This window comes from Capra hircus, chromosome 8, assembly GCF_001704415.2.
Source record: "Capra hircus breed San Clemente chromosome 8, ASM170441v1, whole genome shotgun sequence".
Taxonomy (NCBI): Eukaryota; Metazoa; Chordata; class Mammalia; order Artiodactyla; family Bovidae; genus Capra; species Capra hircus.
Genome location: NC_030815.1, coordinates 74,464,124 through 74,490,562, shown reverse-complemented (window position 1 = coordinate 74,490,562; position 26,439 = coordinate 74,464,124). Strand labels below are relative to the sequence as shown.

The 26,439-nt window shown below is 50.9% G+C and overlaps 1 protein-coding gene across 2 annotated transcripts; it reads right to left on the bottom strand.

Annotated features, from left to right (window-relative positions):
- Positions 31 to 24,345, bottom strand: LOC102186117 (L-gulonolactone oxidase). 2 transcript variants are annotated; one of them, XM_005684043.3, is made up of 13 exons: positions 24,195 to 24,345; positions 23,122 to 23,223; positions 20,990 to 21,115; positions 19,648 to 19,742; positions 19,179 to 19,269; positions 17,643 to 17,828; positions 13,285 to 13,410; positions 8,140 to 8,247; positions 7,008 to 7,084; positions 4,663 to 4,812; positions 3,698 to 3,862; positions 1,579 to 1,669; positions 31 to 809 (listed from the first exon to the last, which is right to left on the bottom strand). In XM_005684043.3, the coding sequence occupies exons 1-13, from the start codon at positions 24,195 to 24,197 to the stop codon at positions 681 to 683; spliced, it is 1,449 nt and encodes a 482-aa protein (XP_005684100.1). In that variant the 5' UTR covers positions 24,198 to 24,345; the 3' UTR covers positions 31 to 680. The 2 variants fall into 2 exon arrangements, with proteins under 2 accessions (XP_005684100.1, XP_005684101.1); XM_005684044.3 differs by lacking the exon at positions 13,285 to 13,410 and having other exon boundaries at positions 24,195 to 24,343.

Genomic DNA, 26,439 nt, shown 5'->3' with positions numbered 1-26,439 from the left:
GAGATGGAGAGGAAGGAGCGGAGTCTAGACTAAAGGAACTCTTGGCCTTTATTAAAAAGAAGGCAAGGAAAGTCCCCCTTTCTAAACATCCCTGGAACAGACATGCTGCAGGTTGGGCTGTGGGAGATCAGGCGGACAAGTGGACCCCCTGGAAGAAGACAGTCCCAGGGCAGGGCACATGCCTCCGAGCATCTGAAAGACCCTGGAGGGTGAAAGGAAGCAGGGCACAGCACACATGACCTCTGTGTCTAAACGTATGCTGGTGGGACTCCTCCCTATGAGGGTGGGCAGGGCGACCCCTGGAGCTCCAGACATCCAGCCAGCGGGTGGAACCTGTGAATGGCCGAATCCTTACCTCATAGACATACAGAACGTTTGGGGGCTTCTCTGTCTCTTGGGAACAGGATGTGGTGACTGCAGGCTTGGGCTAAGGGGATGCTGCTGGAGAGGTAAAGGGATTCGGTGCTCTTCCTTACGCGGGGTGCTGCGAGGATGAAGAGGTAGGGGATGCCCAGAACCAGGTTCCTTGCTGTGGGTCGGAGCAGCTGTGGGTGTCCTGGCAGAGGGCCCCAGGGGAGATGTCTGTTCCCCATCAGGACAGCGGGACACTGAGCCTTGCCCTGTGAGAGGTGGGCCTGGAGGTGAGATGAGGTGGGCTAGACTTGTTTTTTGTTTGTGCTTCAGTAGAACACCTTCTCCAGATAGGCGTTCAGGAACATCCCTGTGGGGTCCAGCTTTTCTCGGATGGCACAGAACCTCTGGAAGGCCGGGTACATTTTCTCAAAGTCCTTCCGGGTGCAGTTGTGAGCCTGAGGAAGCAACAGGAGACAATAGGCCTTGTTTCCCGGAGCTGGCATTTCAGCGGGGCTGCAAACCTGTGTCTGTGTGCCTGCATGTGTGATCCCCTATCCCTAGGCACGCACAGAACACATGCGTGCAGGTATATGCATGCACACACTCACAAACCCACACGTGCGTACCCACACCCATGTGTGCATGTATGCACATGTATACATGCATATAGGCTCATGCACAAACCCACGTGTTATGTGTGTGCACATATGCAGACACACACACATGCATGCATGCACATACACATGTAAAGAACCCAAACAGGAGGAAGTTCTTGGAAAGTAGAGAAGAAAGTGGTTAAAATGCAGTATTAAAGTTCCTGTTCCATTTGCCATCGGGCAGCGGAGGGGGCTCTGGCACCAGTTCTACTACTAATTAGTAAGTCCCATCATCTCTGAGAGACCCCTAGTTTCCTGTCTGCTGAATGGACCCATTGCCTTAGCCTGCTTATAGGGTTTCTAAGAGAATTACATGAAAGGTGAGCACTAAAAACTCGAAGGGAACTACAGTCACTGGGCTGCTGGAACATGAATGCAGAGAAGCTGGTCTAGTTAAGGTAGTGGAGGCCCTCCTTCCTATGACTTGCTCAGCTCACGGTTTCCCCTGGAGGTTGGAGCCCTGGGCAGGCAGGACAATAGGGAAGAGAGGCGCCCTCTGCTGGAAGCCCTGGCTCACAGTAGCTGCCCGGCTCCCACCCGTGGTGAGGCTCCGACAGACGCGTCTTACCTTGGCCCAGTGGGGCCTGCCTCCCACCTTCTTCATGATGTTCTCATAGGCCAGCCAGTAGTCCAGCCGTGGTACGTCCTTGCCATAGGGCCTGAGGAGGGGGAAGGAGGAGGTGAGGCTATACTCTTGTCTCTGTGGTCTCATCCATGGTTATCAGGCATCTTGCCCAGCGCTTGTCTACAGAGCACGGATGGCAGTGACTCAGCACCCTGCAGCTTTTGCTCAGAAGGATTTGGAAAAAGTTTACCTCTTACACATATTTTAACTGTCAACTGAAAGTTGCCGTGTTTTTGTTGTTGTTCAGTCATTCAGTCATGTCTGACTCTTTGCAACCCGATGTGTGTGAGTGTGAATAATTTTAAATTAATATATTTTTTCCTCTGTGTGTGCATATATACATACACACACACACACACACACACTTATTTGGGCTTCCCTGGTGGCTTAGTGGTAAAGAATCCACCTGCCAATGCAGGAGATGGAGGAGACATGGGTTGGGAAGATTCCCTGTAGGAGGAAATGGCAGCCCACTCCAGTATTCTTGCCTGGAAAATCCCATGAACAGAGGAGCCTGGTGGGCTACAGTCTACCGGGTTGCAAAAGAGTTGGACATGACTGAGTGATTAAGCACAGCACATACACTTATTTAAAGATTTCAATTTTAAATCTAACTAGTTTAAAATGTAAATTTAAAAAACTTAATGTAAAGATTATTTAAAAGATATATACAAAAATCTTTATAATAAATAAATAGATAGATATATAAATATCTCTATCAGAATCACCTCATTTGATGCATGGAAATCATGGCCAATGTAACCTAGTTGGTCAGTCCTTGCTGCAACGTCAGACTTACTGACAGAGAAGAGTCAGAACTCGCAAAAACTCAAATGTTATGATGCATAACATCATAACAGGCGAATTTTCTTGCTTCTGAATTTGCATTCACAGGCAGGGACAAAACAGACAGATATTTTGAGGACTGAGCCAGGCCCTCAGTTTGTTCCTGTGTGAAATGAGCTGCCTCCCATTCGATGTGGGTTTCTGAACTTCTCTTTTCCGGCTTCCAGACCCCCCTCCAGGACAGCGCCCTCTTAAACTGTCTCTTGGGATCCCCTGAGTTTGGGGGTATTTTACAGACTGGAGAGATAAAGCATAGTAAGATTCAGGCTAGGTAAGAGGTGGTCTGTTTGTCTTTTACAAAGTCAGGGAAGGACTATTATCAGTGGTGGAAGGGAAGGAAGAAAGATGTGTCTTAAGCAGGGAGTTTTAGAAAAGAAGAGTTTCTTAAACTGTGTGTGTCCATAAGCCTCATACGGGAGGTCATTGCACACCAACTCAGGAAATAATAGCACAGTATGAGCATATGGTGTCTGCCTATGGCCCGGTGGAGCTGGTGAGATGGCACCATGTCCAGGCATAACTCTCCTGGCCTCAGAGTCCTTCTCAACCCGATGCTCCGGGCTCTCAGAATCATTGCCTAGGGCAGCACATGAGACAGCATAAACTTGTCATTCCTGAATATCAGTTTTGCAAAGGGTAGCTTTGCATATTAACATTAATATTAACATTTGCCTGTATGCTCACTCAGTTGTGTCTGACTCTTTGTGATCCCATAGGCTACAGCCCGCCAGGCTCCTCTGTCCATGGGATTTTCCAGGCAAGAATACTGGAATGGGTTGCCATGCCCTCCTCCAGGGGAATCTTCTGGACCCAGGAAATCGAACCTGTGATTCCTGCATTGGCAGGTGGATTCTTTACCATCAGAGGAGCCCATTATGTGTTACATATTAATTAATAGTACATATTAATAATATCTCCAATAATAACATTAACAATTATAATTACTATATGTAAGTAAAACAATTCTAATTAACATTAATGACCACATTAACACAGTACAGCTAGAAAGGGTAGTTGTTGGAACGGGAAGGAGAGAAAGACTATTTTCTGCTGCTAGGACCAGGGAACTCTCCCTGGAGAAGGTGGCATTCGAACTGGCTTTGAAAGCTGAGGAAGGAGGGAGGGGCCCTTCGAAGCAGAGGGACCTGCTTCCGAGGCCCCGCCCCCTTCACTGCCGGCTTCCGCAGCCCCGCCCCGCCCTGAGCGAACCATTCACCTGTACATGATGATGTTCATGTAGCAGCTGTCACGCTGGAAGCAGGGGCTCAGCAGGATGTCGTCCGCGCGAGTGAAGCGTACCTCCACGGGGTAGTGGGCTACCACCTTGGGGTTCGCCTCCAGCGTGGCCTTCAGCTCCAGCAGGGCCGCTTTGGTCTTCTCTCTGCACTCGGCCCAGGGTGGGAGAGGGGATGGAACCCAGACCTGAGGAAGGGGCCTCCGGAGATGTCCCATGAGGCTCAGCACGGCCCCCAGGAAGCCCCTTCCTCATGGCTTCTGCTCTTAAAGTCCTTCTCACAGAAGCAGAGAGCTACCTCTTGCTCCCACCCCAGTCCCCAGGACCCCCACCCAATTGGAGGCTCTGTTCAGGTCTCTCTTCTGGCCGCAGCTGTCCCAGGCCGTGGCCTCCTCTTCTTCAGATAGGATCAAGCCACTCTGATGCCAAGACTCCTACTTTTTCTAATAGTCCAGCCCTGAGAGTTTGGTGCCCCAGCCTCTGAACACTTTGACAGAGGGATCTCCTGAGCCCTGAGCACTGATCCCCCTTTTCCTGGAGAAAGACAAAGAGGGGCAATTCAGAGAGGAAGCTGCAGTGAGTTGGGTACAGACCTAGCCTCCGTCTCAAGGGGGTCCCTCCCCATGAAGAGTCCCCCAGCCTGCCAGGTGGGCTCTGCTAATGGAGGAACTGAACACGGTACAGTCTTTCAGAAGAACCAGATGCTGGCCACGAAGCCCTATGTTTCAAGTCTAAACCAGCCAGGGGCCAATGGGGAGAGTGGAGTGGATCCCCTGGCTGGTTTCCCTAGAGGCAAGGACACTGGACGGGAATTTGGAACTTCCCGTTTCCCTCAGAAATAACAGGTAGGATGGGTAGCCTGGTTGGCAGTGCATGGGCTGTGAGCACGACCCAAAGGGAGCTATATGTTGCTGACCCACCCGCAGGGTGGCCCGCTCGGCCCTTACCTGGGGATGGCCCAGTCCTGGACATGCTGCTTGAAGCGGCATTCGTAGTTGAAGATCTTGTGGCTGAGGTTGCAGTTTTCCTTCTTCCCGTTGAATAGGAGCCAGAAGAAAAAGCGATTGATCCAGCCCACAAGGCCTGGCAGGAAGGTGCTGGGGGGCAGGGCAGAGGGGTCCTGATCATCAAATTATCCAGCGGTGGGTAAGTACCGGCTGTGTTGCGGTCAGTGGACCGAGTCCTTTACAAACCGGGGCTTCATTCCCTACATCCTGTGCCACATGTGCTAATCTGCAGCCTGGAAATCCCTCCAGGGAATGTGAAGATCCCCCTGTATCACTCTTTCTGTGGCTGCCCAGGGCTCCAGTTATGGATTTTAGCCTACATTTTGTTCTTCTCTCCTTCTTTAATGACTAGGTTGTTTTTAGTGTTAGAGTGTTTCATTTTAATCGTGATTTAAAAGAAAAAACCACATAATGTAAAATTTACCCTCTTAACCATTGTTTAAGTGTGCAGTTCAGTAGTGTTAAGTATATTCACATCACTGAGCAGTGGCTCTCCAGAATCTTGCAAAACTGAAACGCTGTCTCCACTAAAAATTAACTCCCCATCTCTGCCTCTCTCCAGCCTCCATTCTTCTTCAGCAACCCTCCATACTTCTCGTCTCTGTGAATTTGACTACTCTGGCTGCCTCATATAAGTGGAATCACTCAATATTTGTCCTCTTATGTGTCTGGCTTATTTCAGTTATCATCATGTCTTCAAGATTCGTTCACATTGTAGCCTGTGTCAGAATTTCCTTTCTTTTTGAAGGCTGTCTAGTTTTCCATTGAATAGCTATATGTCCCATTTTGTTTAGTCATCAGTTGGATAGTAATGTTTACTTTTTGGTTGTGAACACAAATGTGCAAATATCTCTTTGAAATTGTGCTTTCAGTTCTTTCTGACATATAGTCAGAGGTGGAATTGCTGGGTCATAAGGGAAATTCTATTTTTAACTTTCTGAGAAACCTCATACTGTTTTCCATAGTGGCTGCACCAGTTTACCTCCTCACCAACAGTGCATGCGTCCTAAGTCGCATCCGACTCTCTATGACCCTGTGGACTGTAGGCCGTCAGGCTCCTCTGTCCGTGGGATTTCTCAGGCAAGAATACTGGAGGGGGTTGCCATTTCCTCCTCTAGGGGATCTTCCTGACCCAGGGATCGAACCTGCATCTACTGCATTGGCAGGCGGGTTCTTTACCACTGAGCCACCAGGGCAGCCAAATCACCAAGACCCAATCCTTTATTTCGTGTTCACCGCTGCATCCTTGGGGACATGGTTCAGCGAGCAGCAGAGCTGCAAGGGTGAGGCCAAGTGGACGCGGTTTCCAGAAGCCACTGAGTGAGAGCCACATGGGTGGGGCTCAGAGGCCCTGGAGCTCCCTTAGAGCATCCATCCCAGCCCGGGATGTGGTCACCGTGATTTAGAGCTTAATTTATTTGGATGCTTCCTGGCTTGGACTCCACAGACACAGGCACATAAAGCTGCCAGGCTGCTGTGATGGAAGGGGAGAGGTCTGGCTGGGCATTTTCCACTCTCATCCCTAATCCATCATCTGATGGAGCAATGGCCTCCAGGCTGGACTCACTGTCTTTAATAAGACCCCAAAGTCTCCAAGATAAAAGAATAGATGGATACACTTGACAATAAGTTTAAATGTCTATACACCATAAGGGCTTCCCAGGTGGTAAAGAATCTGCCTGTCAGTGCAGGAGACACAAGAGAAGTGGGTTTGATCCCTGGGTCAAGAAGATCTCCTGGAGCAGGAAATGGCAACCCACTCCTGTATTCTTGCCTAGGAAATCCCATGGACAGAGGAGCCTGCTGGCCTACAGCCCAGGGGGGTCTCAAAGAGTCTGACACAACTTAGTGGCTGAACAACAACAACAACAGCAACATACTTTAAATATGTGTTGCCTATATTATTTATGTGTATGAAACATTTCAAAAGTTTTTATCAGATGCCATTCCATGTCTTGGCTGAATATAGTGTCACTGCTCAAGGACCCATAAGGCCTTCTTCATCACTCATAGTTATGTGTCTGGTACTTGAGCCTGAGCACAGACTTCAGGCTGGGAAGGAGGTAAGAAACTGGACAATATGAAGGTTCACATCACCCATGAGCCAGAGTGTGCAGCCTGGGCATGGGTATTTTTTAAAAGCTCCACAGTGTTGGAATTCACTGCTCTGGACCATGCAGACAGACCCACTTTGCATGTCTGAAGGTGGGATATTGTTCTTCTGATGGACCACACCCCCAGCAGTAGATGACAGGTGCTGGGAAAAGATACAGTGGCCTTCCTACCTGATCCAGAGTAGGAACTCCAGTAAGTAGAATCCAATAGCGTAGTCCCAGAACCAGTTGGCTGAAGAGGAGGGAGGCTGGGAAGCAGAGTCTGTGGTCAGTTCCGAGCTGGAGCTGAGTGTCCCAGGAGAAGCTGTGTGTGTGCTGGGGGAGAGGGGACCCACTGGCCAGGACGATTAAAAGCCTCATTCTTGGTGGCACGACCGATCCCCATGTCCTGTCCCCTTCTGTTTCGTGCTTATGTGATCATTTTGCTCAAGACCAAGAAATGCCTATGTCTCTTCTCTGCAGAGCTGATGAGCCTGGTGTTCGGCAGTCACCCTTTATGAACCCTATGCCAGCCCCATACACATAGTAGGTGTTCTGCCCTTTGTCTGACTTGTCTGGTCAACATCTTCCTGCTGCTGCTGCTAAGTCGCTTCAGTCGTGTCTGACTCTGTGTGACCCCATAGATGGCAGCCACCAGGCTCCCCCATCCCTGGGATTCTCCAGGCAAGAATACTGGAGTGGGTTGCCATTTCCTCCTCCAATGCAGGAAAGTGGAAACTGAAAGTGAAGTCGCTCAGTTGTGTCCAACTCTTAGCTACCGCATGGACTACAGCCTACCAGGCTCCTCCGTCCATGGGATTTTCCAGACAAGAGTACTGAAGTGGGTTGCCATTGCCTTCTCCAACATCTTCCTAAGTGATGGCTTTATTTTATTCTGCTGAGAAGCAGCCTGTTTGCCAAGGACATGGTGGTGAGGAGACAGAACCATGGGTTTCTTCCCCTGGGGGTGGGAAGGATGGGGTGCTGGAGGGAAGGTGGGATGCGCTAGCTGGCTTCTGAGGTCTATCCTGACTGCTTAGGACTCAGTGGCCAGTCCTGCCAACACCTCCATCTCTGCTCCCCACATCTGGATTGTCCCTTGATCTCCTACCCCTGTATCCCTCCTCACAGACTCGTGGACCCTTACTGGGACCGCCTTCCCTCGTCCTTCCGCCCTCTGCATTTAGTGCTTCTCTCCTCATGCTCAGGGATGCTCACCCTTTGCTTTTCCTCTCATCTCTCACCGGTTATCAGGATGGTAATAGGTGTTAGGTGCCCTGGGAGGTGGGCAGTGGGGGGAAATGGGGAAGATGCCCATGGCTACCTTGTTGGTGTGGTCCTGGTAGATTACACTGACATTCTCACTGTGTGGGAACCAGAGAAAGCGGAAGTATTCAGATTTCTTCAGGTGAGTATCCAGGTTGTCAAGAACCTGAGAAAGGAGCAGAGATTGTGTTGGTCACATTTGATGGTGGGGATGCTGGAAGTTGGGGCCCCCCATCAAAAGAAAATATCCAAAATTGTCCTAACATTGCCAAAGAGCAAGGGATGTGTCTTATAAGATGCTGGATGTTAAGTGGTAAGGAATCTACCATCAATGCAGGAGATGCAAGAGACACAGTTTTGATCCCTGGGTTGGGAGAGGAATGGCAACCCACTCCAGTATTCTTGCCTGGAGAATCCCATGGACGGAGGAGCCTGGTGGGCTCCCGTCCATGGAATCTCAGAGAGTTGGACATGACTGAGCACACACATGCCACGGACATTAAAATGACCCACTTATAGGTTGACTTCATTGAGTTATGCAGAGGATAAAAATGAGTTCTCGTTTATCCTGACTTGAACAATGACTAGCTGTATAAGTCTGGGCAAGTGCCTCAATTTCCTCATCTGCAAAATAGGATTAACAACAATATCTATGTCAGGATTGTTATGAAGATTAAACACACTAATGCCTAGAAAGCCCTTAATATGGTATCTTGAGCACAGTAAGCTCCATACAGGTGTAGCTGCTGCTGCTCCTATTACTCTGACATTGTCATCGTCAGCATCACTGTCATCCTCTCTTATTCGCACAACCCCTGACACCACAGTGGGCTTTAATAAAATGAACAGGAGTGTCTGACTCTGAATGGCTCATCCGTACATGTGGAGATGTCATAGAGCAAATCATGTCTCCCTGACACCCATCAGGCTGACACATGACAAATTCTGAGCCAAAGGAGATGACAGGCAGCTGGGAGGGAGAGGGAGAGTGCTGGTTTTGGAGTAAGTTCTGGATTTAAGTCCTGGCCTGGTGACTTGCCAGCTGCACAACCTTGCCGGAGCCATATCCCTGGAGCCTTGGTTTCCCAGCCTCCCCAACAACACATGGGCAGTTGTGCAAATGAAATGAGATAATCTATGCTGAAGCTCCTGCGTAGAGTGCCTGCCTGTGGCATGTACCCACTGGAGAGTTTAGGTTCTGAATGTGAGCAATCCTGGCACACATCTGGGGATCCAGCCCTATTCCCACCAGGTTCCCAGCTGTGAGTTTCAGGAAGCAGCATCTCTTCATCTGTAGAACCAAGACAGAAATAGCTTTTTGTCCTTTTCTTCCTTCCTTCCTTCCTTCCTTCTTTCCTTCCAGGACTGTTGTGAGAACCAAGGGAGGTCATGGATGTGAAAGTAGTTTACAAGCTGTAAACACAGCAAGGAGATCAAACCAGTCAATCTGAAAGGGAATCAACCCTGAATACTCATTGGAAGGACTGATGCTGAAGCTGAAGTTCCAATACTTTGGCCACTTGATACAAAGAATCAACTCACTGGAAAAGACTCTGTTGCTGGGAACAACTGAAGGCAAAAGGAAAAGGGGGCAGCAGAGGATGAAACGGTTGGATGGCATCACTGACTCAGTGAACATGAAGTTGAGCAAACTCTGGGAGTTAGTGAAAGACAGGGAAGCCTGGTGCGCTGCAGTCCATGGGGTCACAAAGAATTGGACATGACTTAGTGACGGAACAACAACAAAAACAACCTGTGATTTCCATATCTGACCAGAAAGGAAGGAAAAACCAAGGTGAAACACCAAGGAATGAGCCCATCTAAAACTTCAATTTGGAGCACCTGGGAGAAGTGGAATTTTAGAATTCTGGATCCTGGTCCTCACTTCGGGGAGGACCCCTGACTTGTTAACTGATGCTTGATGGGGCCCAGGAAATACAGGAATGGGCAGACCATTGTCACCTTCCAGTGACCTGGCTGTCATCCCAAACCTCCCCTGCCACACATCAGCCCAGGCTGTGGGTCACCCTATTGCATCTGTTCATATCTCTCCAGCCTTCCCCTAAAATCTGCTCCTGCTAATGTGCCTTAGCCCAGGCCCTTCTTAGCTCTCACTGGCTCTTCTGCATGAGCCTCATAATTTGCCCCATTTTTCATCTTTCCAGACAACATCTACAGGGAAGCATTCCAAGACACAGCTCAAAAATCCCCCAGCAGCACTCCAGTTCCAATGGAATTGAGCCCCAATAGTTCAGCACTAAGAGGACTTCTTCCACACACACTGTCCAGTACTGTTGCCACTGCCCACAGGTGACCACGTGGAAAGCGTCAGATCTGAATTCAGGTGCTCAATTTAACCCCACCCCTACCCCCACCAATGCTGTCTCCTTCCATTCTAAGTGGTTTTTATTTATATTACATCCATCCCAGAAGTATAGTACAGGTACTGAAGCATACATCTGTCCTGAAATTCATCAAGCCTCTCATTCACATTTGGTTTCTTCTCGAGGGCAGACATCAGCACATTTTTTTCTGTTAAGGGCCAGATAGTAAATATATTAGGCTTTGCTCTCTCTGTTTCCTCACCTCTGCTGTGATAGCATGAAAGCAGCTCATTGCGGTGTGTCAACAAAACTTTATTTACGAAAGCAGGTAGTGAACCAGATCTTCCCTGTGGGCCAGTTTCCCAAACCCTCACCCTAGAGCTGCTGGCATAGGGACTTGGACACAGTAAATGCGGCAGGGTTCTTTGTTGTTGTTTAGTCGCTCAGTAATATCTGACTCTTTGCAACCCCATGGATTGCAGCACATCAGGGTTCTCTGTCCTTCACCATCTCCTGGAGTTTGCTCAAACTCATGTCCATTGAGTCAGTGATACCATCCAACCGTCTCATCCTCTGTCATCCCTTTTTCTTCCTGCCTTCAATCTTTCCCAGCATCATAGTCTTTTCTAATGAGTCGGCTTTGCATCAGGTTGCCAAAATATTGGAGCTTCAGCTTCAGGATCAGTTCTTCCAATGCATATTCAGGGTTAATTTCCTTTAGGATTGGCTGGTTTGATCTCCTTGCAGTCCAAGGGACTCTGAAGAGTCTTCTCCAACACCACAGTTTGACAGTATCAATTCTTTGTCACTCAGCCTTCTTTATGGTTCAACCCTCAGATCTGTACATGACTACTGGAAAACTATATGGATCTTTGTCCACAGACTGATGTCTCTGTTTTTTTAATATGCTGTCTAGGTTTGTCGTAGATTTTCTTCTAAGGAGCAAGTGTCTTTTAATTTCATGGCTGCAGTCATTGTCCACAGTGATTTTGGAGTCCAAGAAAATAAAGAGCCCTATGATTCCATATTTGAAGAGGAGGCCCTCTTCTGCTGGGCTATAAATCCATGGAAAGTTCAGGAAGAAACACCAGGTCCCTGTCACTATCACTTCCATCCTGACTGGGTGATGGACCCACGGGCCATCACCTCTGGGCAGAACCATTTCTCCTGGGAGAATAGGAACATGGTCTGGAGCTCTGCCTGAAGGATGGGACTGAGAGAGTGGAAAATCCCCCCTTATCTCCTGTCCCAGCCTCCAGGGCCTTCCTAGGTTGCCCAGAATCTTAGCAGTAAAAGTAATGGTGGCACCCCTTTCTGGGTGCCCAGGTTCCCACCCAGAATGGAGTAATGAGAACCACTTTCACCTCACACTTTGTGCCTCTCTCCTGGCATCTGTCACTTCTTTTCCTCCCTGCTTTAGAGGGACAAGGCATATCTTTTCCCCCATGCTAAACTCCAAGCTCCTCCAGGCAGGCAGCATGCACCCTCCAGCTCTGTGCCCTGTGGTCCCTAACTGAGCACTGTGTGGTCACTGAAGGATGGAGCCCCCTGCCCTGGACCCATCCCACTGTGACTCTGTTTAGGGCCTACAAACAATCCTATCTGGGGGAGGAGGGTCCCCCGGATCAGGTTTCCTCAATCTAACTGGTGGTTCCTGGGAGCACTATCAAAGGGGGTGGGCCCCAGAGGAATGTCTTCCTTGGCATGCCATTGGCAGGAAGGGTTCTAGAGGGTTCCATCCCCTCCAAAATTAGCACCGCTGCTGAACTGACTCACGAGAACTGATTACCAGGCCTGTGAGCAGAAGCTGAGGGCTCCCTGTCCCATGGTTGGGGGTTACCCAGTGGTCAGTGGCCGGCCACCCAAGAGAGTGGGCGGGCATTGGGATGCTGCTGACAAGGTTGCTGTGTCCCAGGGACCAACCCTGCTTCCCACAGCATTGGGGGAGGTGGTGATGCAGGCAGCCAGCTGTACTTCTCACATCTCATTATGGTTTGCGTGGCATAAAGGGCAAAGGTTGACAGCCATTTCCAAAATCCTCTAGTCTTCTCACTGACTGTGATTTCATACCAGTTAGACTGCAGAAAGTTGGTAATGCTGACACCTTGTCATAAGAAGCCAGGGAGGCCACCCTTTTCTTGGTCCCTCTGCTCAGAAGCACTGATTCCAACTCGCCCTTCCCCTCATATGGCTTTGAGCGGCCTTCAGAAGCTGTGTTGAGGTGCAGATAAGAGAATCAGACCTGGGAAGCAAGGAGCTGCATCTGAGATGGACCCCACACAGCACAGGGGCGGGCAGGAGAGGGTAAACCTCAGAGAGGGGTGGGTGTTTAAAATTCTTCCTTGTGGCTCAGACAGTAAATCTGCTCTCAATGTGGGAGACCCGGGTTCGATCCCTGGGTAGGGAAGATCCCCTGGAGAAGTGAATGGCAACCCACTCCAGTATTCTTACTTGGGAAATCCCATGAACAGAGGAGCCTGGTGAGCTACCGTCCATGGGGTTGCAAAGAGTCTGACATGACTAAGTGACTAAGCACACATTGGTTCTCAGGCACCTGCCTGCTCCTGGAAATGAGGTCTCATCCTTTTTCTTTTCAGAAGGAAAACATTCAGGGGGAGCAAGAGTGAGGAGAAGCTGCTCCAGTGACAGTTTTCTGATTGGTCCTCTTTCCCTCCTCTCTGGACTGCTCTCCTCCGAGGGGAGCAGCCTGGGACTCAGCTTCCCACCTGCATCTTACCCTTCCTCCCAAGCATTCCCAGCCTCTTGAAGGGGCCCTTTAAAGGCTGCTCTGAGCAGAGAGGGTAAAACAGAATTGAATGCAGGGCCATGGACAGCACACGCCCCTGGGAGGAAATCATAGGGTTGTAAATGCCACCCACCCTCTGCGCAGTCCTTGTCTGTGGCCAGAGCCTGGGCAGGGAAGGCTGGTCCATGGGAGTGATGATGGACACTGATGATGGACCTGGTGGAGACCCATGCAGCTCCGGGCGGAAGAGCAGCTGGAGCTGTGCAGAGGGGGAGAGAGAGAATCCACAGAGGACCTGCTGACTCAGAAGAGGAGGAGGAGGAGCATCTAGCCTTGTGAGCCCTTGAGGGATGGGCTGGGGCCGCAGGGAAATGATGGGAGACTCCACACCAGGATTCATGCCCCTCCCCAGGGATAAGACCCGAGAACATCCCCAGATGCTCCAGGCGAGAGAAGGACCCTCTGTCTCCAGGGTGGGGCACAGTTTTGTATCCAAGTGCTGCACTGGTTTATGTAATGTCAGGGCTGGAAAAGATGTCAGGTTCATCTAATTTGACCTACTTTTAAAATGGCAAAGAAGGGACTTCCCTGGTGGTCCAGTGGCTAAGACTCCACACTCCCAATGCAGGGGACTTGGTTTCGATCCTTAGGGAATTAGATCCCACACGCTGCAACTGAGACCTGACGCAGACAAATAAATAATTAAAAAAAATAAAAAGCCTCCAAAAATGTGAAGGGCTTGGTCCAGGTCACACAGAGGGAGCTGCACAATCAGGCTGGGGGCTGCCTGCCTCCCCAGAGCCCCTCTAAATACTCACTGAGCATTTATTGCTGTGTAATTGTGTGTGTGTGTGTGTGTGTGTGTTGGGGTTGGGGGACAGCCTGAGATAAGACTGCAAGAAGCAGGCCTTAGGTGTGGTCAGTCTTAGTACATCTCTGCCAGGTCAAAGGAGGAGCAGAAAGAGGGTGGAGTCTGTCTGTCCACTTGGTTCTAATGCCCTGGTAGGAGCCCAGGGGCCAATCCTACTGGCTAAAGAAGAAGCAATCTCTTTATCTCTGGGTCAAATTATTCAGCTTAAAAATGAACAAGTTCTGACCTAAGTGAGAGGCCGGAAGGTGGTCCCTTTCTGGTTGAAGGTGATCTCTGCCCATCTCCCTTCTCTGCCTGAGATGCTGACCCCTTAACCTGCCCACTGCTCCATTGACACCATGCTCACTGAGGTCAGCAGTGATCTCCTGATGACCAGACCCTGGCGTTGCTCCCCAACTCCACACAGCATTGGACTTGTCTGGCTGCTCTGTTCTGGACACTGAGCACTAAGGCTCCCTTCTGTCCTCACCCAAGCCCTCTCTCTGTGGGTGACCACATCTACTGCCGGGAGCCAGCACGGGAGATCCCACCCATGACAAGGTCATGTGGAGAGACCTGACGGGCAAGGCAAGTCAGGTCTCAAGGGGTCCTCTGTCTGAGCATCTACCCCAAAACCAAAATCTGTCTGTTTACTGTCTGCTATACTATACTCTTCTGACATTACCACCTTTCTCTGGAAAGAGTTAACTCAGAGCTCCAGTTAACAGTCTCCTGCATATAAAAAGAATGTCTTGGTTTAAACCCCTTCGATGGCTTTCTAATTTACCTGACCGGTCTGCCCGTACTTTTACAACTTGCGAATTGTTTACAGCCCCTCAGCTGCAAGAGGCATGAAGCTTAAAACATCTTAAAGATATAGAGCCTTTTACAGTTAAGAATTAGTTTGGTGAAGAGTTTGTTGAATTAATGTTTGCTGCCAGGCCTCCATATCCTTTATCTTTTAGGCACCTGGGAGGATATTAATCAGGATGCAAAAATAGGAATATAGTAGTTTGATGATAGCAACACTAGACTTTTGAGTTAATGAATTTTCTCTTTGTTATAAATCACTGTGCTCCTCTTTCATTGTTATAAATTGTTGTGTCCTTGCTATGTAAGAATGTAAATTTATTTAGTGCTTTCTGAGAGTGGCACCAGACTTTGGGAAGATCAACACTATTACCCTTATCAGAAAAGGGCTGTAAAATGTTAATTGGCCTTCTGGCCAGAAGATGATGTAAATCACCTAAGACTTGTGTATACAACTAGGTATGCAGAGAGAAAGTCTGGTCTCGAAAAGAGTCAGGGCTGCTGACGCTGCATAATTTTACATTATCCATTGATCTCTATGTACAAAAAAAGTATAAAAAGCCCTTATGAACAATAAAGGATGGACCAGTTTCTCAGACCAGCTTATCGAACTGGTTTCTTGGAAATCTGGCTCTCCCCGTGTCAAATCTCTCTCTCTCTCTTTCTCCCTCTCCTTTTCAGGCTGTATTCCCATCGGGGCGTGGAGGCTCTCCGAGTCTACTTACTTGCCCTGGCTTCTAAGACCCACGCGAGAGGGAGCCCAAGGCAGGGCACCCTCCACTATTCAAGTGGGCGCCGGTGGCCTAATGTAGATGGTGCAAGTTCCTTGTCTTGGAACTTAATTGGTTTTCCACGTAAACCAAGTTATTCAGCCTCTTTTCTCCACTAAATTTTCCTACTATACTATTTTTTCCTAATCTCTCTTTATATTTCTAAATAAGTAAGTTTTTCCTCGCCTACTCCGTCTCCCCTTCAAATTACCCTGGACCCACCGGGGCTGGACCCCGACAATCAGCTCGCACAGTCTGAGGGGAGTGTCGACCTCTGCTTTGCGCTGAATTGCATCGACCTAAAATGCAACGTGTAGAAGCCCTCATCCTTGGCATGTGACTATATTTGAAGCTAGGGCCTGCTTGGAGTGAACAAGAAGCTTAGATCAGCCCCTTAACACTGGTCTGGGGATGTGGCTAGTTGGAGCAGGCTCTTGAGGTGGCTCAGAGTCTGGGGTGGCTCCACGTGGACTGGTTCTACCCTCTTGGAGCTCCCTGGCTTAGTCACACAGTATCACTGCCAAACAATTCCATGAAATGTCCTTGTAATCCTTTCTTGGGCCAAAGCATCAGGCAACTCATTTGCTAAGACTGGCCCACACGTGCTCAGCACTGATGCTCTAGGAATCAGTGCCACATCCCCTGGACCAGCATCCCCACCCTTTTTGGCACCAGGGATTGGTCTCATGGAAGACAAGTTTTCCAAGGACCGGGACAGGGGTAATGGTTTCAGGATGATTCAAGTGCACTTTATTTCTGTCATTACTACATCAGCTCCATCGCAGATCATCAGGCATTAGATCTCAGGGAATGGGGACCCCTACCCAAGAGCATCCCTGGAATCACTTTGTCAGCCACCAGTGGAGAGTTCTGGGGCTAAAGTTCCACAAACACCATGTGCTTCAGCAGGTTCAGTTGTGTCTGACTCTTTGCAACCCCACCCACTGTAGCCTACCAGGCTCCTCTGTCCATGGGATTCTCCAGGCAAGAATACTGGAGTGGGTTGCTGTGCCCTCTTCCAGGGGATCTTTCCAACCCAAGGACTGAATCCGCATCTCCTGTGTCTCCTGCATTGCAGGCAGATACGTTACCGCTGAGCCACCAGGGCAGCCCCACCAAACAACATGCCTCTGCATAAAGGACCTTCTGCATTTAAATCCTTTGCTGTGAGGTTTATAACGTGTTAGAAATTCCAGTGGTAAGGATTTTTTAGACCAGATGCTAGATAACAGTATTTTCCATTTTTCACTGACTAGGTACCCTGGGGAGTGTACTGTAGTACTGAACTAGATACTTTACAAGTGTTATCTGAGTTAATGCTCAGGTTCACTACTTTAAGGTAAACATGATTTACTCTGTTTTTGCATGAGGAAACTGGTGCTCAGCAAGGTTCAATGGCTGACTCAAGGTCACAGCTTGGGGGTGGTACTGCCAGCATTCAGTTTGACCCCAAATTCCACCATAACTATGTGGGGCCAGTAGTGTTCACATCACTACCAACTCCATCTGTGCAGAGGGTCTACTCATATTGAATAGTGAGGTGACTATGGAGGAGCTCAGATGCTGAGGGACTTGGAACCATAGATCTGAGTCCTGTAGCTTAGCAATTACCAGGGATAGATCCATGCTTACCAGGCATTTCTGGTCTACTGCATGCTATCCATCCATCTATGCATCTATGCATCAGTCCATCATCCATTCATCCATCCATCTGATCATCTGTCCATTTAGTCATCCATCCATTCATCATCCATCCATGTATCCATTCATCCATCCATCCAATCATCCATTTTCCCAGCTAACCAACATGGGTTTTCATTCATTCAAAAAACATTCCTATCATTCAGAAGCCATCCTTTCTGCCCCTCATCACCCAGCTCCTCTGAGATCCACTGACCTGCTCATAAAGGGGTACTGCCACAGTATTCTGGGGTCAAGGAAGGGCTGGTGAGGTCAGCTCACTGTCCCATTCTGGGGACCTGCAGAGCTCAGAGGAGCATGGCTTATTAATGTCCTCCATTTCTTTTCTGAGGCTGAGCAGTGGCAAATGAGAGACAGTACCTCTTTCAAGGTTGAGGGGAAGGTGGTCTCCTGCAAGTGGAACTGGGGCACACACTGCAGTGTGACTGTGAGGATGACTCCGAGGCAGCCCAGGTGCACGCGTGCAGCCTGGAACACCTCTGCGTTGCTGGACTCTGAACACTCGAGGATGGTCCCATTGGCTGTCAGCAGGGTCAGTGCCACCACCTGGCGGTGGGAGAAGAGCCACGCTTCAGCATCCCCAGGCTTCTGGTAAACCCCTCCCTTCCCTGTTCGTCCTTGCAAGTGAGGCCAAGTGTCTCCGATTCCCGGATGTATCTGACCCCGGGGACTTTCCCAGCTAGGTCTCCAATCACAGCCCGAGGGAGCCTCAGTCTTGGGGGAGGGTAGAAGGAGAAATGGAGTGAGGGGGGCTGTGCCTGGGTGGCATCAGCCCTCAGCAGAGAAGGGGCCCATCCATCACAGGCATTTCCATGGCACCCCAGTGGCTTGCCTCCCCCAGCTGCCTTGCTCATTCTGTGGATTTCAAAGTCAGGATTCAGCAAGCTTGTCCTCTGCCTGGAAGAGAGCTAAGATGAGATCGACTCCATGGAGCCACGAGGCCCTGGGTGGAAGTGGCTCATAAAGGCAAAGGGTGTGCATGCATCTGGGGGTCCGGAGCTGGCCCCGCTGTCCCAACACGCAGCCCTGGGGACCAGAGTCCCTTGCAGGCTGTCTGCTCATTGCCCTCCTGAGCACCATCTCAGCCAAGTCTAGTCCATTTTCTCATTTGGGGACCTCTCCCTTGCCTTAGGAACTAGATTCCCCTACTTGGCCCTACCAAACGCAGAATCTCTGGGCTCTGCAGAGTGGGCTCCCCAGTTGGAGACAGGTGATGAACATCACTCTCCTTGCCCTCGGCTCCTGTTTCCAGAGGAATCCTCTTTCATTGCCTGCTGAAGTCCCTCCCCACACTCTGCTATCTGCTCACTGGGACGGAAATTGCTTTTGACATGTGCAGCTGGTGGCGGGGTGCCCAGGTGAGAGAACAGATAAAGCTGAACTAATTCTGATTAATAGCGGCCTAAACCAGAGAAGAGAAACTGGCAGAAGTGGGGCACAGTGGCCTGCTCTGGGAGTGAGGGTGTTAGGATGATTTTTATTAAAAAACAAAAACAAAAACAGACTTTGTTGGAGATTTGGGGCTGAGTTGAGTGCTGGCCAGTGAAACACAGCAGTGGGGTCCAGCGATAATAAAGGTGGGCACTGACTCACCAGCTGTGTGATCTTGGATGTATGACTTAACCTCTCTGTTTCCTCATCTGTGAAGTGAGGGCTATAACCATCTCAGAGAGATTAGGTGAAGCACCCAGTTAAGTGCTTGGGGTTCAGTAGATATTAAAGGTGCCAGTGTCTTCCCCTTGCTCCCTGCCATCAGCATAAGTGTAGAATTAAACAGAGGAGCTCTCAAACCATCCTGGAATGCCTGCTTGTCAGGAGCATCGATGACAAGGGTGAAGGGGCCTTGACCCATCCTCCCCTCTCCCTGGTGGTCAGCATCGAAGCAAGTGAACTCACTTGTGTGGCCAGGATGCCGTGCTTGATCCCCGTGTTGTGGGTTCCAGACCCGATGACACCACCTGCGGTCACGTCTGACACAGCTCCCAGGCTGGGGAGAGGAGGAGGGACACAGTTAGGCTTCCTGGGACAATACCTCCCAGGGTTGTGGTGCGAGGCCCCTCAGAGCAGAACAGCTGATCCATCTCCTGCCTGGGAATCTCATCCCCAGTTTAGCTTGCAAGGAGTCAGACATGACTTAGCAACTAAACAACAATTTCTTTCTATTCTCATATAATGGCCCCTGGACACCCGGGGATGGGGAGATGGGTACCCTGTGGGGATGGGACAGGGATCCAGAGAAACAGGTGCATCCTAAAAGTGCTCCTCTCTGGCCCCTGCCAGATCCTTGAGTGTCTGGCTGAGGTCAGGGTCGGGAGTGATGATCATCACTGGCACCCACCCTGGGAATGGGTGAGGTGGCTCTTACTTGGACAAAGCCAGGCCGTGCTTGTCCAGCTGGTGGTTCAGGTCAGCTAGGAGGATGCCAGCCTCCATGGTCACCTGCTTCTTCTCTGTGTCCACCTGTAAAAGACCGGCACAGGCTAGGATGAGCTAGGCTGTCACCCAGCCCTCGTCCTGCAGCCACTCAAGGCTGTGAGTACAAGTATGTCTGTCCCAGCCCACAGTCATCCTAAGCTGCCTCCCACTGCAGGCAGCCAAAAGGGGGTGCAGGCAGAGCCCTAGAGTGCCGGGGCTCAGGGACTGTCCTGTGCAACCCTTCTAGTCACAGGGGAAAGAAATAAGGGGCAGGGAAGAGAAGAGGTTTACTCAAGGTCACCATAGGGCTGGGATTGGCGCTCAGGTCTCCTCAGCCATGTGGGAGAGTAGTTCTATGCCCTGAGACCCCCATGGCTGGTGGTGGTGGGGGAGGGAGGGGAGGAGTAGTCTCTCCAATTCATAGCATGGAGACTGAAGTTCAGGGACTCTAAGTCACTCACCCAAGGTCACACAAACATCCGCAGTGGAACTGAGATAAGAATTCACATCTGTGGACTCCAAAACACAGCTTTCACTGACTCTGAGCACACAGCCTGGGCAAAATCAATGACCAGAACCCGGTCCTCACTAATTAGCGATCAGAGTTAATTCCTGCCATGACTGATGTTTTGACCAGAGCATTTTCTATGGGGTGGAGATGGTTGGCCTGAGCAAATCAGGAAATAAATAGTACAGAGAAATCTAGAATCTCTTCTAGCAGAGCTGGAGGGGCGGGTACCAGGCAAAAATGACAGCTCAGAGGAGCTGGCCCTGTCAGGTGAGAACAAGAGCACATGCCTGTACTCTCACTCCCTGGCAGGCTCCTGGTTGTGGATGGGGCAGGGGGTGGGTGTGAGAGGCCTGAATTAATGTATCCCAGCACAGGGCTGGTGTCAGACTCCTGAGTATGCGGCCAGCTCTGCCGCTGGCCAGCTGTGTGACCTTAGGCAAGTCACTCCCCCTCTCTGATCTTCAGTTTCCCTATATGCAGAACAAGTTAGGTGCAAACCCTGGATTTGTCATGAATCTACCTTTGGGGGCCTGACTTGTAGACATCTCTGTGGACACAAGGGTGCACACAGACCAGATGTGAGGCTTGAAGGAGTCCAGGGCAGGCCCTGTCGGGGGTGAGGGTGATCACAGTGGACCAGGAATTGGGGGAGGTCACTTTGGGACTCAGAGGCCAGGAGGGGATGAGGCCTGAGGGAAAAGGAGCCTCCACCTCCACCCTGGAGTCTGGAATGGAGTGGCATGGGGTGCAGCAGAGGTAGGGAGCCCAGAGCTCCAAGTACCTTGAGGATGCGGTTCATCTTGCCCATGTGGATCATGAAGCCGTCAGTGCAGGCGATGTCTGAGGGCGAGTGGCCACCGCCCACCACCTTCACCCGCTTGTTCTGCTGCCTGGCCAGGGCCAGCACCTGTGGAGGCAGCATCTGCATCAGCCTCAGCCCAGGCCTTTCTCTGAGAGGCAGCCAGGCCACCCAGGCGTTGCACCCCCAGTCCCCCAGGTGCTGCTGGCTGGACGCCGCTGTGCAGGCCACTCCGAGAAAGAACTAGAGAGAAGGGCCAGGAAGTGAGCGGGGTGCAGGCCAACACAGCTCAGAACAACCTTTGCATGCAGGACATCAGCCCTCAGCTCAGTATGAAGCCTGTTTTCTCGGCATTCAAGGACCTCGGATCCATTCAAAGCCACTCCACCTCCTGGCCTTCCTCTTTTGCCCTCTCTGCCCTGCAAACATCCGCGCTGCCCCCTCCCCCCAGCAACTGAAGACTCTGATCATTCTCCACTTGTCCTCCCCTCATCTCCCACTGCCCTACCCCAGCTCCCCTTTGAGCTCCTATTCATTCTCCGGGCTGACTCAATGATCATTTTTCTTCATTCTTCTGCTTGAGAAATTGGGGGCTTCAAATCTGGGTTTAAAATCTGGCTCTGATACTTACTATTTAAGAACAAGGGAAAATTCCAAAGCCTCTCTGAGCCTGTTGCCCATCTGTTAAATGGGCTAGTAATCACTACCTTATAGGTATGGATGGGGACAGGTGAGACCACAGATATGAAGCAGGTGGTGCTGATCACCAGTGGTAACCATGTCATTCCCACCACTCTCCTCTGAGTGCCCTCACACACACTTATGCACAGGCTCACAAACACGTGAATCTCTCCCCTCTTTGTGCTCTGCTAATCCTAGTGAAACACCTGCATCGTCTGGGTTAGTCCTATGCAACCTGTCTTAGGGGTAAGCCTTTCAAAAGCAGAGGTTGGGTCTTGTCCATTTGTTCATTCATTCACTCATCCATTCAGCAAATATTCATTAAGTGCTTCCTGTGTGCCTGATAAAGGGCTAGGTGTGCTAAGGATGCAATGGAAAACAGGAAAAGTGTGGCCTTTCATCCTTATGAGGGAGAGAGAAAAATGCATGAAAAAGTTCATGTCAGTGAAATCACTGCAGGTTTTGAATGCAGTGAAAGAAATAAGCAAGGAGCTGAGATGCAGAAGATGGGGACATCCTCAGATGAAGTGGTCTGGAAGTCTCTGAGGAGGTGATTTACCCTGAGTGCTAAAGGATGCAAAGGAGTTGGTCCCGTGACAAGTGAAGGGACAGGCATCCCAGGTAGTGGGAAAAGCAAGAGCTAAGATACAGAGGTAGGAAAAAGCTTGTTTTTTTCTGTGATCACAAGTAAAGAATCTGCCTGCCAAAGCAGGAGACATGGGTTTGATCCCTGGGTCAGAAAGATCCCCTGGAGAAGGACATGGCAACCCACTCTAGTATTCTTGCCTGGAAAATCCCCTGGACAGAGAAGCCTAGAGGGCTACAGTCCATGGGGTCACAAAGAGTAGGACAGAGAACAGTGGGGAGGCTATTTCAGGCCATGGCAGGTGGGGAAGGGGTGGTGGCCTGGGCTTAGTGGCAACAGTGCTGGAGAGAAGGAGGTGGTTCTAGAAACTTCCAAGCCAGGACTTGCTGAAGTCAGGTAAGGGTAAAGAAAGGACAGTGACCTACTTCCTGGCTTCTAGTTTGAGCAACCAGGTAGTTGGTACAGAGTTAGGAAGACCGCAATAGAATAGGTTGAAAGCAAGGAAACATCAAAAACATCCTTCGGGGCATCAAAGTTTGTTATGTCTCTGATGAAAGAAGTCATATGCCAATTTGCAGCTTGGAGAGGAGACCTGAGCCAGAAATAACAATCAGACAGTCACTGGTGGACACCCCAGGTGGTCACGTGACAGTAGAGTTCAGTTGGAGCCAACCTCATGGTGCTATTGCCTGGCTAGCAATTCTGGGATGGGGATGGGAGTCTTAGCTGGGAAGTTCTCTTCTCAGCCTCCTCTCTGGGGGCATTTCTGATCCACATTTCTGATCCAGATGGAATTGGAGGTCTGGTGGCTGGACCATCGGGCGCTGTTCTGAGACAAGATACTCACCTCTTTAACCTCCTCCACGGACGTGGGCTGAAAGTACATCTCCGGGCAACAGCCATAGGTCCTTGCCCAGTTTTGGAATTTGACCCCCTTGTACCCGTGGACCTATGTGATAGGACAAAAGCTGGGTCACCTCCATTGAGTGGTCTCAGGCTACCTGTCCCCCATCCATCCACTGCCCTGACATTGTAGAGACGGAGGCTGAGGCCACGGCGCTGAGCCAGCCTCCGGGTTTGCCCTCGACACCCCTCTGCACCCCTGGGAAGCCTAAACACATGTCAGTTCTGAAGCCAAGTGGCCATGTGGGGGCTTCTTACTACCATTTTCCTCGATCAGCTCATGGTGGAGCGGGACGGTTAGGGGGTTGGGCAGATCATGCAGTGAACTCAGCACTCTTAGGAGAAGCAGGGAGATGAGATCAGTTTGCAGCTGGAGAAAGCAGTATTTGGGTTCCTGCTCCGGTGTGGTGAGCCCTCTGAAAGACCCAGTAGTACAAGGTGCACTGGGCTGAGTAGGACAGTGGGGGAGGGGCTGCATGAACTGGCCCGGTGGCCCAAGAAGGAAGGAAACTGGCCATCAGCTTTCCCACCAGTCTTCTCCTGCAGGAAGGGGCACGTCTGGGAGACTCCATGGTAGCCTTTCCTGGCCTGGAGGCCAAGCAGGGAGCCCTGGGAAATGGATTCCCATTTGAGGGACCTCTGCTGTGTGCCTGGGTTCCTCCACATGCCATACCTTTTTAGGCCTTATAGCAATACCACTGGATGGATGATATCAACGCTCATTTTCAGGAGCAGAAACTGAGGCCCAGGGAGGTGGCCTTCCCCAAGCTCACACAGCAGCTGAGTAAAGACACAGGAGCCCAACCCAGGCCTTCCTCTTCTATCCCTTCCCCAGCACCCCAACGGCTCCTTGGAGCCTTGAGTCCAATTGGAAGGCTTCCCTGTGGCCACCCCTCAGCCCCACACCTGCCCAATTTTGCCCCCCTGCCCCAAGCCAGGTTCACGGGCTCAGTCTGGATGTAGCCGGTGGGGCTGACTGGCTGAACTGACCCGACCAGCAGTGCCATTTTGTCCTACCATGGCTCCAGTGGTGGGTCAGTGGCCTCGGCTGACTCCGGCTTCCTCTGGGAAGAGAGCACAGGGCAGCAGGGCCCTGGGGCAAAGCAGAGAGGCTGGAACCAGCAGAGTGGTGACAGTGAGCAAAGAAGCTCAGGGAGGCACAGAGGGGCGGCGGGAGGCGGATCAGCAGTGTGACGACGGGCTCCACCCAGGCAAACAGCCGCCAGGCCCGCCCTCTGCCCCTCAGCCCCGCTCAGGCAGCAGGGTGGAGAGGCAGGCTTCACAGGGTGACCGTTTTTTCCCCCAAAGCTGTGGAGCTTCGATTCCAACAGGGTCTTTGGGGGCTTTCTGGAGCTGAAGGACCCCTGGCCTTGAAACTGAGTCCGTAAAGCCACAGATGAGGGGAGGCTGTGACCTGGGGCCCATGTGTCGGTTCATTTGTCAGAGTTGGGGGAGGAATTCACCAGGCTGCCCACTGCTACTGGGAGACAGGACAGGATGTTGGTGGCTGTAGTGGGGGATGGTGTGAGGGGGAGGAGACGGACAAGTGACACAGCCCAGGCAGAGTCTTCTAGCTGAAGTCTTCCCTCTCCAGGCCTTAGGGCAGATAGACCCGGGTTTCTCTTTCATGCTTTGCTGGTTAACCTCCATGAACCTCAGTTTTCTCTTCAGTAAAGCGGGGGCATGTGTATGGGTGCTGAGTTGCTTCAGTCGTGTCCAACTGTGTGTGACCCCGTGGACTGTGGCCCACCAGGCTCCTCCGTCTATGGGATTCTCCAGGCAAGAACAGGGGAGTGGGTTGCCATGCCCTCTCCCAGGGGATCTTCCCGACCCAGGGATCAATCCACATTTCTCAGGTCTCCTGCATTGGCAGGCAGGTTCTTTACTGCTAGTGACACCTGGGAAGGCCTAAAGTGGGGGCGCTTTTGCCTGCTTCTCTGGGCAAACATCAAGGTTAGAGCAGACATCTGAGATGCACTGGGACACAATCAGAGCCTGAAATGGTATCAGGCTCTTGCATTTGCTCCTGGCTCTGAGCTTCCAGTGGCAGATTCCTTGGGACATTCCTGTCCACGTCACTGCCCCTTGGCTCCGTGCCTGGCACCGCACTGGCCTCTGAGGCACGTTTGTCCAACAGAACAGATTAATCATCACTGAGCATCTTGGCATCAGATCTGTCCAAGCCAAGAGCTGGGGTCTAGTGGGAAGTGAGAGCAACGACTCTGGGGTTTGGGAGGCGAGGCTGGGCTGGAGGAGCAAAGCTTGGGGTCAGATACATACAGGAGAAGTTCTGGGATGGGGGTGTCAGAGTCGCACCTGTGTTCTCAAAACCAGGGTCTCATAGAGCTGCCAGGTGCATGTGCGTATTCATGTTCATGTGTGTCTGTGTGTGTGAACATGATCACACTCCCCATCTGCAAATGTATGTGCTGGGGGAGGGGAGGGGTGGCAGCTACATGCGCCCCACAGGGAGATCCCAGCTAGTGGAGATGCTGCTGTTCATAATCTCTTAGAGGCAGCTCAACAGCAGAGAGGAAAGAATGGGATGGGTAAGGAATCTGCAGAGCTCAGGGCCACAGAACAGAGCTGACTGGGAACAAGAGATGGAGCCCCTGTTATGGGCTGAATCGTGTCCCCCCACCCCAGCCCCTTAAGTTTCTAAGTTGAAGGCTTAATCCCCAGGGCCTCAAAAGGTGACCATGTTTAGATAAGGTTTTTAGAAATAACCAGGTGAAAATGAGGTCATTAGAATGGGCCTTGATCCAAAACAACTCTGGATAAGAGGAGATTAGCACACACACACACACACACACACACACACACCCACACACACGCCCACACACACAGAGGCTTCCTAGGTGTTGCTAGTGGTAAAGAACCTGCTTGCCAATGCAAGAGATGTAAGAATTTGTCTCCCACACTTCAGGCAAAATGTGTCCTTCCCCCACCCACAAATGCCTCCTACAACTACAGCTGAAGCCAGGTTTCTCCTTTGGGCATATGCATTCCGAGGCAGTACATTCCAGAAGCTAGGTGCCATGGGTGTGGGTACACCTGGACTGTGCCCCCAAACTGCCTGGGGGCCTTCTTCTGTGCTCCGCTGAGACCCCCCGCGGAGCCTGGAGTCACCCATCAGGCTTGCTCTGTTCACTCTGCTGTGGCCCTTGCATGGAACTCGTCTTCCTTTACCTCCCTCAAGCCAGGAGCATCACTCCTATAAATTGCCCTTATTGAAGAAAATAAAATGACATGAAAAGAAATA